Raw genomic sequence first — 14,438 nt, forward strand, 5'->3', positions numbered from 1 at the left:
AAATGACATAATTCTAAAGGCCTACGGATGTATCACAACATTTTAATGTGTGAGCACTAATATCAGATCAAAATGAACACATGTAGCCTTAATTAAATATTGAATAACGTAGGGTAGTCTACCGTCGGAGACAACCACTACACCTCATTCAGCCAGTTTAAACGGCTGCTAGATGACGCTGTTCATTTTCAAAGCGCCGATAGTTCGGCTCTTTGGGCCGGCACAATCCGGAAGAAACCACCAAAGCTTTACAAGGCATCGTTCGCCCATCCCTAGTAGAGACCAAGGTATTAATTGATACCGTCTGCTGTTTTCAGTCTGTCTCAGTGATGCGGCTTGTCTTCTACTCTGATGGAAAGAGTGCGCCCCTTAGCGGATAATCCATGAATTGCAGCGAATTAAAAATATTAATTCCATGTCTTTTATGCATTTTTTCCACTTTCAAATTATCCTGCGGGCCTGATCGAACCTCCTTGGGGGCCGGTTCCGGCCCGCGGGCCGTATGTTTGACACCCCTGATTTAGAGCATTGTGGATTGGGAATAGAACAGCCTTGCTGACAGTAATACAAACACACAGCTACACACACGCGTGCGCACACACACACACACACAGAGACATGCTGTACATAGAGTACACATACACAGACACAATGCTTGTGTGCTGAACCCCTCTTATAAGATCCACAGCTATGCCATACAGAGATACTTGCTTGAATCAAAAATAACCAATGCCCAGACTGGCCTGCAACTGCTGTAGTAAAGCTTCTGTCACAGCATCTGCTCAGTGGTTGTTGTTATGTGCTTGTGTGTGTGTGGGTGTGGGTGTGTGTGCAGAGGACGCATGTACGTGTGTGTTTGTCAGTCACTGGGCATCACCGTTTGCCTGCTGGTCCTGAGTGAGAGTGGTACAGGATTAGAGCTTTAAAGTACATTCAGAACATACAGCTGACACACAGCTGATGAATTGGTGCCACAAGCCAACATGATACGTGGTTGTAGTATTGAAGTAATGTTAAAATCTTTTTGCACATAATTCAGTGTGTAGGCGTTCTGTGTATAGGAAAAGTGTTTCCTGCCAAGTTCAGTTTCATATTTCACATTTCAAGTGAGTGGTAAATGTGAAAACGTATATTTCGACTGTATAATTTGCTTCTCAAAAAATGTACTTTAACTTGATAATCTAGGACTACAACTACAAATTATTCTAGTTCTCCATTTACTACGGACTAGGATAGGGTTAGATTCAAGAAAAAGTTTTATTCAGGAACAGAAAGAGCAGGAACAGGCAGAGGTGGTTTAACAGACTGAAAGGGCAGTACATAAAATGCAATAGCGTTGGCTGAGATACAGGCAATGGTCAGTATTCACAGGCAGACGGAAAGACGGGCAATCCTAAAACGGTTGTAAAGACAGGCTAAGATCAAGACACGGTTTGGCATAAACTACAGAGTATTTACCAAAGAACAGACTGAACTACAAAAGAACAACTTTGCACAGGACATACAGAAACAGGGACATACATAATAAATCTATTAACAACACACAGATGTTGCCAATTCCCCTAATACTTAGGAGATGTGGAGAGGGGCAGCCAATAACTGGTGTGGAAGACCTAGGCATGATAGTGTACTTGTTTCTTTGCAATGGACCACAGTTGTTTTGTTGCTGGGTTTGGAAATATTGCAGAAGAAGTGAAAAATGAAATAATAGTTGGTTATGTTTAATTTTTTGTCCTCTATAGACCATTTGTAAATGGTCAATGGTCATACCATCAAGAAATTCTTAATCAACTCCAGTTTGGATGATATTTACCAGCTGGTTTAGGGCTTGGGTTTGTTGAGAGTATTGTACCAGTTGTTGTCTGTAGAGTAAATATTAACCCAGTGTTTCGGTGAAAGTCAACCTTAATCACTGTTTCTCCCTTCCTTCCTCAGTTTGATGTCGGGGCTGGCTGCCCTAGATGCCAAATGTTCCAGTCGATTGGGTCTGATTACCGTGTCCTACTACCTGTGGACCACTTTTGTGGCGGTGGTGGTGGGGATCATCATGGTGTCCATTATACACCCTGGGGGAGCAGCCCAGAAAGAAGACTCGGAGGACAGCGGCAAACCCATCATGAGCTCTGCCGACGCGCTGCTAGACCTCATCCGGTGAGAGGACACCACACATGCTCTCTCCCACTTTTCCTTTCACAGCATGACGCACTCGAGTACCGTGCATCCATCTCCAGTGAAGTTATTATGCCTCCTCCCTGTGACAAGCCACCTAAATGATTCAGCTGTGACATGATATGTGCAGTGCTGACTAGAGCTTGGCTATTAACATTGAAAAGCCCACATTTATATAGGCTACAGAATTTCATGGGCAGTTAGGCTCAAGTGAATACTGGGCTCAAAATACACAGGCTGGTTTGGAATCAATATTGTCCAATTAATTATCAACGCAGTGAAACAGATTCAAGAAAGCACACTTGAGGGGTTAAAGTTTGTATGATGGTGTTGATTGCCCGAGAAGATTATGTAAAGAGAGAAGGAGTGAGGAACGAGGAATTAGAAAAAAGTGGGATTCCTTTCCCAGAGTTGCTGTCTGTCTGAGCTTACTATAGGAAGAATGTGTTTGGGATGCTAAGAGAGCAATGGAATCTTCTTTTCATCTCCAGGAGAAATAGTTCAGATATCTTTTGTGTCCTAATGATCTTTTCAGAAAATATAATGAGCTATTCATAAGACAGGACCTCCTAGGTCTTGAAGATATTCCATATTTGATTGAAATGTAGGCTTGAGAATATTTGTAAAATTGCAGCAGGTGGCAAATTCCAAGCTGATTTCCTGAACGCTTATCTCCTTAATAGAACTGGAATATATTTGAGCGTTCAGGTTAAAAGCAAAGCACACCTACATTGCTTTTCTACTTTCTGTATCGATTGTGTTTTTGCTGAGAATATAGCAGATCTATGGTAGAATTTTGTCCAGCTGTCAAACAAGCATACAGCTCACAGTACAACTCCATTATGGCCAATTGTGAAGTTATCAAATTCTTAACCATTGAGATCCAGTGACCACTGAGTAATGAGTTTAGTGATTCAGAGCACTTGAGAAGAAAAGCCAACTGTGATAGTTGAAAAGGACCAGAAGAAAATCCAAAGCTCTTGGTACTTGATTATTAATTCACAAGAAGACAATAGCTATGGTTGTCCGAGAGGTTTTACTTTAGGTATAGCATATATTTAGCTTACATCTGAATCATGTTGTAAAATATATCATTGAAAAGTCCATGCACAGATGTACAAAAACCTAAGAATATTTAAATTAAATTTTTATTTAAAAGATCATTACAAATATGCTATATTCAATCTTATATTATTAATATTCTGAAAATATCGAATATTATTCATTCTTATTTCAATCATTTATAAATGTAAAACCAAATGTTTCCATACAGTATAAATGGTCAAACCATTTGGTATTATTTTGAAATGTGTTACGTAATCATAACATGCTCATCTTGTGACTCATTCTCGAGTCTATACTGGTGTCTATTTGTTTTTGCTCCTCATTTCGTTTCAGTCATTCTTTGTGCTTTTACTGCCAAACATTCTGTACTGAACAGAGGAAGCAACAGACTATGTAAATGTTTTGATGTTGGACTGTGGACTGATTGGTAAAGATCCAGATGTATGGTTAATTTCCATTTGGGTGGTACTCCTGCCTAATAGATATGATTCACTGCAGTGTTTGTTGACATCATAGCAGCTGGAACCTCTGATATGAATTCCTCCAGCTCTGAGTGAACAGTTACTGCTCTTGTTCTTATATTATAGAACCATGTTGTGTGTGAAATAAATAACAAACGTGTTATTCCTTTCAGATGTTCCATGGTGCTAAAAAAGTTCTGGCTTTAGGTGTTTCACTGTACAATTGATAGTCCATATTGATCAAGGATAGATTGTTAGACGTATTACAAAAAATTCTTAAAGGGGTCATTGACTGATTTTATAGGGTATTTCACACTGTTCCTTAAGGTCCAAATAGGGTATGTAACATTGGTTGGGCTGAAAATGGCCCGGGTGCTGTTCTATGCAACCTGTGAAATAGCCTTAGAATAAAACAAGAGGTTTTTTCCCTTTTGTGGTATGCTCATGAATATTTAGATGAGCTGCATGCTGATTGGTTGGTTTACAACGAGCAAAGCTGCCAAGCAAAGACGCAACATAGCCAAACATGCATTGTGAATTTTAGATTTACATGATAACGCAGCTTATGTATTCGAATGAAACACAGTCAGGAAAGTAAAATAACGTTAGCCCCATTGCCAATAAACTAAATCTTCACACATTCTACCTATGCTAGATACTGGATACGTTAGCATTGCTAAAAAACTGTTAGCGACAAAATCATACTTACAGCTTTCAATTGTGATGAGCATATGGTTGGATGTGTATTTACATTTTGGGGCGTGACAAAGGTACAGACCAAAGCCAAAAAAGGTGGAGCTGTCCAGCCAAATAGTGTCCTAGGGCCAAATAGTGTCCTACCTGACGTCACAATGCCGTTCTGAAGCAAGGACTCGTCCGTAGCTATGCCGACCTTAAATTCCTGAGATATCTATGCGTGCTAGCAGGAAGCTGTCATGGTTGCTGTACTGCTGAAACTGTCACCATACTGGTTAGTAGGTAGGAAGTTTTGTATTAAGGCTTATTTAAACCAGTTTATTCTAGTCTACTATTTAAAGTTTTCACTCGTTTGATAGCTGGTGCTAGCTGGCTAGTTGTTTTCGTCAAAAGAATTCACTTATTTAGCATCAATTTTAACAGACCGGGAAGGCAACACGTTTAGTATTCTACCTGCGTGCGTTGCTGTCTCGGGAATGTCGAACGAGTGAAAACTTAAAATAGTAAAGTAGAATAAACTGGTTTAAATAAGCCTAAATACAAAACTTCCTACCAAGTAACCAGTATGGTGACAGTTTCCTGCTAGCACACGTAGATATCTCAGGAATTTAAGGTCGGCATAGCTACGGACGTGTCCTTGCTTCGGAACGGCATGGTGACGTCAGGTAGGACACTATTTGGCCCTAGGACACTATTAGGCCTGACAGAGCCACCGTTGTGACGTCAGTTCGGTGGCTTTTTGGAAACTTCTCGTTTTACAGCAGCAGTTTCAAATTGTGAGATTTACATAGGAAAGAGGTGTCAATGGACTTTGAGGTTCACTGTATGTACATTTTACCCACCAACCTGTCGCTATTCAACTATGACAAGGTAAACTCGGTTTTGCGGTCAATGACCCCTTTAATTACATTTACATTACATTTATGCATTTAGCAGACGCTTTTATCCAAAGCGACTTCCAAGAGAGAGCTTTACAAAAGAGCATAGGTCACTGATCATAACAACGAGGTAGTCCCAAACATTGCAAGCAGCCAAAACATGAAGCATACATTGTGAAAAAACTAAACAAGTGCCAAAAGGGAAGACCCATAACAGCATGCAGTTATACAAGTTACAAATTAAAACAACATGAACCACAAAAAGTGCGGTACCTGTAGAAGAACAATCAATAGTAAAATATTTCACAGCGAGTACAAGACTTAACTTCGTTATGACTAACCTACAAGAGCAACAAGTCACTCAATAAGAGTCATTGTGATCCTGGAGGAAACTAACAACAGGTCCAGCCAAGCATTCCTAAGTGACGTTGTACTCCCGGAACAAGTTAATATTGTGATACTGTCAGTTAATACTGAACAAAAACAGATCATTTCAATTTAGTTTTTGCTATATCTGTTATACTATACGTTAGCCACGTTGGCCACTTAATCTGAGCAAAGCAAGCAGTGATAGTTACAGAAGTGAAAGTCTCGCTCACACTGTACTAAATAAATTGAATATCTAGCTCACAAGCAATGCAGTGACCTAACCTAAACATACCGACAATTATTGTGCATTCATTTCACTTTGAGAAGATAAAGAAAATAGTTGGTTTGGTATTGATTATTTGTAGATAGTCTGCATTCAAGGTTTGTATTTAAGAATATGTTACTGTATTACACACAATGGAGCTATTGGCGAATGCAGCATTTATACAGCATTTCTTTCAACAGAACTTTATCGTGAATGTTTTTCTTGAATACTAATATGTATAGCTTTAAACCTGGAGAGTGGATATACTGAATAATACTGTGGATTAATTTACTTACTGTTTATCCATAGACAGACAGAGTACTTCAGTGTATCTTATATATAAACAGTTTGCATTATCAATTTATCATATGATGTTGATCATGTATTTCTGCTCTCTGCAGAAATATGTTTCCATCCAACTTGGTTCAAGCTACATTTCAACAGGTGAGCACCATGTAATTCCAAATCTCCTGCATTATTTCAGCTATTTTGGTTTAGCCTTTTTCTTTGTTACAGTGTCTTCATGCTATGATGTTCTATTTCCCTATGAGCAGTATCGGACGAGTAGTATATCCATTCTGAAACCCAAGCCTACTGTGAGCCAATCAGAGTCCACCACTCGCCGAGCACTCATCTATGGTATCCAGGACGACAATGGAACAGACATTCAGAACTTTGCCCTCGACCTGACCCCGCCCCCAGACGTGTTGATCCGCACAAAACCAGGAAACAGCGATGGAATGAACGTCCTTGGTATTGTCATCTTCTCAGCCACCATGGGTAAAAAGAAAATCAATTCATGTGTTTGTCTATTAAAAGTGAAAGGAAAAACACTTGATCTGTTCTTTGTGTGTCATCAGATGTTCAAGACCCTTGTATTGTTACAGGAATCATGCTGGGAAGGATGGGTCCTAATGGTAGTGCATTGGTAAACTTCTGCCAGAGCTTGAACGAAGCTGTCCTGAAAATTGTCGCCATCGTTATATGGTAATTTATATTAATATAAATTATAAATATAAATATATTAATAATATAATGTGTATTAGGGGTTATGGCAACAGTTCTTTTTACAGAACACGTGAATGTGCTCTTCACTTCCAGGTACTTTCCGTTTGGTATTGTGTTCCTTGTGGCCGGCAAGATCCTAGAGATGAGTGATCCCTCGGCCATGGGGAAGAAGCTGGGCTTTTACGCAGTCACCGTGGTGTTTGGCCTGATTCTCCACGGTCTATTCATCTTACCAGCCATGTACTTCTTCATCACCAAGAAGAGTCCCATTGTGTACATAAGAGGAATCCTTCAGGCGCTACTCATTGCCCTGGCAACCTCCTCCAGGTGAACGAGCGTGGCTAAGACGGCATCCTTGAAGTGACTTTTGAACTCTTGTTCATTTCCAATGAAGGGATGGTAGGGTTGTGCAGAATGTCATGTTAGGCTACAGTTTAGTTAGGAAAGGCATTTGTATCACGTGTCCTTGTAAGGAGTTGAGCACATTACCTATCAACAGCCTACGTTTATTATTGTGGGATTGATCCCAAGTAACCCTCTGTGTTTTAAAGGTTATGTAATCATACTTGGTTTTGGTTTCAAACGAAAAGATCAGATTCCACACACTGTGTTTCACTTCATTGGAAAAATCTTGTCAGACACAGAGGAAGGTGAAGAGATCAGAAAACATCTGGTGTGTGCTAGAGGAAATGGGAGTATCGGGAAAAATATGCAGCTGTGTGTGTGTGTGTGTGCGTATGGGTGAGTGGTTCTGTTTCAATGCGCACGTGTGTGGACATGCCCTTGTCGACTTGCAGTGTCGCATCACATCAGGACACGCGTGTAGTTGTTTACTTGCGCAGCAAAATGATGAATCAAAGCCGCTTGTACATGGTGCCAATGACGTTCTCTTTCATTTGAGACAACGTTTCAGATATATATTGAGTGTTTTGTTTCTGTTTTGTATGTCCCCTTCCCCAGCTCTGCCACTCTGCCTATTACCTTCAAGTGCCTCCTTGAAAACAACCACATTGACAGGCGCATCATTCGCTTTGTGCTCCCTGTGGGTGCCACCATCAACATGGACGGCACCGCCCTGTACGAGGCGGTGGCGGCCATCTTCATCGCCCAGGTCAACAACTACGAATTGGACTTTGGCCAGATCATCACCATCAGGTACCGGAATTGTTTTTGTTCATTCGTTTATTTATTTCATGTCAAACACTAGCTTCTCAAGGCCAGGTCACTTCAAGGTTACAGCTTCCCAAAGCATTGGATATCATGAAGAGTCCAATCTAGTCAATGCCTGTGTACAACCCAATACAAAACATGGATAACATGAAAGATGATGTAAGCTGTCATGTTTGGGGTTCCCCGTAAGCTCAATAAAGACACAAAACATGTCTGTGTTTCCCTTCACCAAAAAGCGCCTTGTTTGCCCATGTCATGTTTCTTACCTCATTTCCTCTTTAATGCCATTAAGCAGTGTGAGCCTGAAACTGCCCAACTAATCTCTCTGTTAAAAGAGCCATGTGACCTGGATAAAATGCAATCTCTCTGTCACGCCACGAATGTGGCTCGGCTCCCACCGCCCCCCATCCCCCGACATTACGACGGTATAGTGCACGGCAACGTTCCGTCTGCGAGACTCCCCTCGCCCTTCAACTCCTGCCCTTCAAATGCTCTGCACAGAGCCCCCAGCACGAGGCTCTGGTGTTACACAGGCCCCGTGGGATTCTGTGGAGAAACGTTTGATTCCTCCATTCTGAGTCCTTCCATGATCGCATTGACAGCCAGACCCCTTGCATCTGCGAGACACCAGCACTGCTCGATCTCCGGCACATATGGCCGAGGGGGAACGAGGGCCGGCAGGGGGATGGCGGTGCAACGCACTCGTCCCTGGTAGAGGATGATGTTCTACGTATATTCATCAACAGATGGTCCGTGGGGGAGGGGGGTTGAAGTTAGAGGAGGGATTGGGAAGGGGGATGTGGGTTGAAAAGGGTGAGGTGATTATCAGACAACATTTATATTGAATTGTATGTTAAAAAATACAATTGACAGACAGATAGACCGGGGGAAGATAGAGCTTGAAATGCTCTGATTGCAAAAGGCCTGTAGTGCCTTTAGTTTGTCCTTGGAGTCTTTCAGTGCTGTTTGGCCTCCAATCCCCTGCACAGGGACTGTGGCTTAGTTGATGGAACAGTTTTCTATTTTGGACAAAGCTAAAAGCTGGGTGGAGCTTCAGAATACGTACTTTATTTTCAAATGGAGATGTGTTTCTGTCCCTGTGGGTATTCATCATAAGAATGATCAAAATCTGCTGTAAGAGTGTTCCATCTCTGTCATTAAATCATCATTCGCCAAATGTACAATGTACACGCAAATTCAGGAACCCTACATGCTAGCATCGAGAACAGTTGATTATGAATCTGTGTCATGCCATGATGCAGAGATTGTATGATTTTCAACTATTCTAAATGTATATATGGTCCTTTTATTTCCCCAATGCAGTATCACAGCCACAGCTGCCAGCATTGGTGCAGCAGGCATCCCACAAGCTGGACTAGTCACCATGGTGATAGTACTAACATCAGTCGGCTTGCCAACTGATGATATCACTCTCATTATTGCAGTAGACTGGGCGTTGTAAGTAATATGTTGCTCTTCTCTACTACCGAAAATATTCCTTATCTGGGATTGACCGTCATCCTTTTCAGACTATAATGGATGAGTTTTAGCCATACCCACTAGAATTATGTTACCATCAGTTTAGTTTCTGGGTTTATAAGTATCAGACAACCAGCTGATCAGAGAGAGAATTTACAGTAACAAACACCTCAACATAAAAATGACCAGTTCAGACACATAGGGGAACTAGTCAAGTCTCTCTGTATCATGAAGGTCAAAGGACAGAATTTACAGTAGAAAGGGAAAAATTGAGAACATACAGCCAACTGGTGTTCATTTTTATGTCAGGATGATTCAACATCATAGACCCTTGACTTTCAACAGAACACATAATAGTTTATAGGAGGGACACATTCCTGAATAAATAACTCAGTAGAATACAAGAAATCCCTTATTTCTCCCGTTTCCTCAGTCCCAATTCTTGAACATGTGTTCTTTGTGACAGTTAGAACTCCTCCATAGTCTGAGGAGATCTACGACTATCTCTATTCTGTTCCCAGAGATAGATTCCGGACCATGGTGAATGTGATGGGGGATGCTTTGGCCACTGGAATAATGGCACACATTTGCAGAAAGGATTTCATTAAAGAAGGAGATGGGGTGAGTAGCAATTACAAAGTACACAGCGTATTCCACCCTGATTCCCTTGAGTAGTACAGTACTGTAATTACATATGATATCTTTGGAAGGAGGACTCGAACGCTGAACCTACATGCCACCTTCAGAGCTAAAAATAATATTCCCTTTTCTTTTTTGTGTGTCGCTGTAATGTGTGTAAGGATGCTAAAGTAATATGCTAAAGACTGGAGTTGCTGGACGTCTTTTGCTTGATAGTAAAACACCTTTTGGTGTGAATTACTGTGTAATTTGTAGTCACATGTTGATAAGTTAGGGTCCAGATGTGGTCTCATTGGTTGTTCTACAGATAATAGTTGGGTATAAAGTGACTTGTGAAGCATTGCTCTCTAGATTCTTGATCTTCTGAGGGCTTCTCCTCAGCTCTGGCTTTTTCTACTCATTTTCCTTGCTCACCTCTTATTCTTTCTGTCTCTGAATTACAATAATCAAGGTAGAGTAGGTAAGATTTGAAACCATTTTGTATCGTTTTTTTTCTTGTAATTTATTTAATTCATTTGCAATGTTATTAATTAAATATTTATTTAATTTAACTTTACTTTGACCACTCTTGCTCTGATTTAACCCATAAAGTCAAATAACCGCAATTCCATTATATCAATACACTGTTCCGTTTACCGTTTACCCCTCAACGTAGGGGAATAGTTTTGGTTGTTTGGCCAGTATAAAAAACCTTACTTCTGTAACCAGGGAGATACACATTTCAGCCACATCATTATTTCACCTGAATGCTCAGTGGCACTTGCATCTCTCATCTATGTAAGACAATGTTTCTCTGTTCCTAGTGAACTGGTTCCATCTCATTCAGCTGTAATTATAGGTTTGAATGAAAACTTCTCTCACCCTCACTCCTTGTTCAGATTTCTGGCTTTACCGTAATTGGTGGTTATTTTATCAGTAAATTGGCCAATGCCACCACAATTAAAAGTGTTTTTGTCATTGTGTGAGACTTACTCGTCAAAATATATATATATATATATATATATATATATATATATGCTTTTTCCACTAAGGCAGTCAATCCTGGAAATGTTTGTTTTACATACATTTCATTGTTGTTATACTTTTTATTTCACTAACTGCTTACTGCACAATGCAAGAATGTCAGGTTTGACATTTGCATGTCAATTTCTACATATTTGTTAATGTAAGGTCATAATACTGTTTAGTGAACAGAAATTTGCCACAAATTGTCATCCATGGAAAAAAACACAAGATTGGTTGATCTTGGTTGAATATTGTGAAAATGTGAGAAAATGAACATCCTAAGAATGTGATTCCTTCAATAATATGTCACCTGGAAGGTAATCTGCCAAATTTATCAGACATCACAAACATTTCATGTCAGACATAGAGGAATATATAGCCTACATGTATGTCTGACAGAATTGTATAATTGAATGGATCCTTTTGCATGTGAAGGCTTACATGATGAAATAATGTTTAGAAGTTGTGAAGAGTATGTCAATTTCACTGAGGATCAACTCATCAGGGTTGATCAGCAAGTCGTGCATGTAGTTATTGAGCGTTATACCATGGTCTGGGTGAATACTCGATTCTGATTGGTTGTAGGGGGGGGCCGTTATGTAAGGGATGATGCCCGATGAGGTGGTGTACAATATCATCCAATAATGGACAATGCAGGTGTGAACCGTCCAATGCGCAGCGAAGCCAGACGTGCATCGAGTAACTTATTTGGAGAATATACATTTTCTTAATTTAATGTGTCACATAACCGCTCACTTCACATCCCATTCGCTTTTCACCTCGCTATCTACCTTCAGCCAGGCTGTGGCCTCCGGCCAACACGAGACAGTCCTTCAAGCTACACATGGCCAATTATTTTGTTTGGGAAAATCTTGATATTGATTTGGGGACAATGACATGCCTGGATAGCTGGCCAGTCTTGATATTAAACATAATGTCAAATTATATTTACTGTTCGGAGAATATACCAACTTTGATGCGATCATCTCACATCTATTCAACACTAGGTTTCTATTGCAAAACGCATTAAAACATAAATTAATGTTTGTAAAAAAATAAATAATTGGCAAGTGACTATGGTAAAAGTGGGATAATTCCCTTTGAGATGTACAATATCATTCAATAATGGATCGTCCGATGCACTTCACGCCTCCGCATTGTCCATTATTGGATGATATTGTACACCTTGTTGGGCATCATCCCTTACATATCATAGACCTACTTACTTTTTTGCACACACGTGCCACAACAAGAAACTATTTGTTCAGAGACTTGAGCTTCTTGTTTTGAAAAAATAAGTCTAATTTGAGAATTGAGCCAAAGCAATTGAGAAAAACGGTATTACATTACATCTCTATATCTCTCCACATCCCTGCCCCTCCTCTCTCCCAGGTACCCCTGATCTGTGAGACCAAGCCCATGATCAACATCCAGCAGCTGATGAACTGTCAGAACAACAACGGCAGCTACCAGCCTCCTCCTCCGGGGGCCAAGCTTGAGCACATACCCCCAGACGTGGCCCGACTCATGCAGCTAGAGGAGGGTGTGCGGCCCCCGCTCCCTCCGGAGAGGAAAAAGCCCCCTGTGCCACCCAGGCAGCTGAAGAAAGACAAGGAACACTGTGCCATAGACATGAATGGCCTGGAGACCAACGTATAGCCCTGTCACCGTCGCTGCAGTATCACCGCTCCCCCAGCAGGGCCGAGCCTCAGTTTCGGCTCACCAGAACAAGCGATGACAACCTCACACCAGAAAAGGACCTGGATGAAGAAGATTGGATGGATATCATCTTATTTATGGTCGTAGATGTTTGAATGATTGGTCAAATGCTTTTTTTATGCTGTTTTGTAAGTGTGTGTGTTTGGTATAATAAGTGGGGAGGCTTCCTTCTAGGCTTGTTTGGATAGTGGACAAATAAAGTGTAGGGGTGGGGACTGTGGGCTGCCCTTCAGCCTGACAATGATTGCTGGTGAAGACTTGAGTCATTGACAGGACACGTTAAGTGCTATATCAACAGATTTTCAGGGGCCAAAGACAGGCACAAAGACTTCAGTTGACATACTTTGTCTCCGAAAAGCCAAGCAAGTTCTAAGCAACACAGTCACAAACTATCATTAACACCGGTAGGAGGTTTCTGAAAGGACATAACTGCATGACAGCTTAACTTCAAGGTACACACAAACACACGCAAGGACACGCGTACACACACTCAGTCGCTCATTCCTTCCCACACACACAAACATACAGAGTTCCTCAGACCTATACATATTTGTATTTATATTGTTTTGAGGTAGATTTGTCTTTGGTATTTACATTTTATATAATTTCTTGTGGAACATGTCTGATAGTGCATATTGTCCATGTACATTCAGCTTGTGGCTTTATGTATGGCTACCAGGCCACTGCTTGTGTCATACATCAGAACAGGGCAGAGAGAAAAACCAAGATGTCCAACTTGAGACATTAATTGATCTGTAAGAAACCTGCCCTCATCCTGGATATTTATTCTGCCTTAACAAAGCTAGTGTTGTTAGGCTGATGCCTTCAAAGGAAGAGGATCCGAAGACAATCAACAATCACATCCCAGTAAACCAGTTAGGATGCAGCCTGCATATCATACAAGAGTGTACTTTTTTAGTAGGGGAAAAGGTATCCTTGTGTGTGTCTAAACTGACATCGCGTAGGTATTTATTTTTTCTATTTTGAAGATTTAAAAAGAAATGTATAGACATCACGTTATGTGATGTAATATGAATGCAGTTCATAGCTAGGCTGCCTGCTAATTTATCTCGCTTTGTATCTTGGTTGACATGGAGGCAGATCCATTGAATAGATTTATGTTTATGTTAAATAATGCTTCATTAGTGTGTCTGTTCAAGGAACTGAAAATGTTATGGAACAAACAACCTGTTTTTGACAAGCATTAGCATTAAAACTGGACTGTGACACAGTATGATAGGCTTGCATTGGTTAAGCTTGGTTAAGTATTTAATTTTCAGTTCCACATTTGATCTTAGCAAGATGGGGGTTTTTCTCCTATGTATTTTTGCCACTTCAGGACATGAACGATTTAGGCTGCCCCTCACAAGACCTCTCTCAAGCGTGACAAATTACCTCATGTGGTGCTGCTTCTGATGAAATGGCAAATTATGTACACCTTTGTAATGAGCAGTAACTGAACATAATTTGTGAGTTATAGTTTCTTCAACATGTTAACCCCTATTCTACCATCCT

General features: G+C 40.7%; 1 protein-coding gene across 2 annotated transcripts in view; it reads left to right on the plus strand.

Moving 5' to 3' along the window:
• The window catches only part of slc1a7b (solute carrier family 1 member 7b), a 30,953-nt gene extending 18,002 nt beyond the window's left edge, over nucleotides 1-12,951 (plus strand). Inside the window, exons 3-11 of one of the 2 annotated variants that reach the window (XM_047049700.1) lie at nucleotides 1,936-2,151; nucleotides 6,305-6,347; nucleotides 6,458-6,683; nucleotides 6,791-6,890; nucleotides 7,005-7,238; nucleotides 7,872-8,066; nucleotides 9,405-9,539; nucleotides 10,082-10,199; nucleotides 12,597-12,951. In XM_047049700.1, the coding sequence (XP_046905656.1) occupies nucleotides 1,936-2,151; nucleotides 6,305-6,347; nucleotides 6,458-6,683; nucleotides 6,791-6,890; nucleotides 7,005-7,238; nucleotides 7,872-8,066; nucleotides 9,405-9,539; nucleotides 10,082-10,199; nucleotides 12,597-12,863 (1,534 nt within the window). In that variant the 3' untranslated portion in view covers nucleotides 12,864-12,951. The remainder of the gene's footprint in view (nucleotides 1-1,935; nucleotides 2,152-6,304; nucleotides 6,348-6,457; nucleotides 6,684-6,790; nucleotides 6,891-7,004; nucleotides 7,239-7,871; nucleotides 8,067-9,404; nucleotides 9,540-10,081; nucleotides 10,200-12,596) is intronic. The other variant, XM_047049699.1, reaches the window with a different exon arrangement.
• The last annotated feature ends 1,487 nt before the right edge of the window (nucleotides 12,952-14,438 follow it).

The sequence above is a fragment of the Hypomesus transpacificus genome, chromosome 26 (genome assembly GCF_021917145.1).
Source record: "Hypomesus transpacificus isolate Combined female chromosome 26, fHypTra1, whole genome shotgun sequence".
In the NCBI taxonomy this organism is placed as follows: domain Eukaryota; kingdom Metazoa; phylum Chordata; class Actinopteri; order Osmeriformes; family Osmeridae; genus Hypomesus; species Hypomesus transpacificus.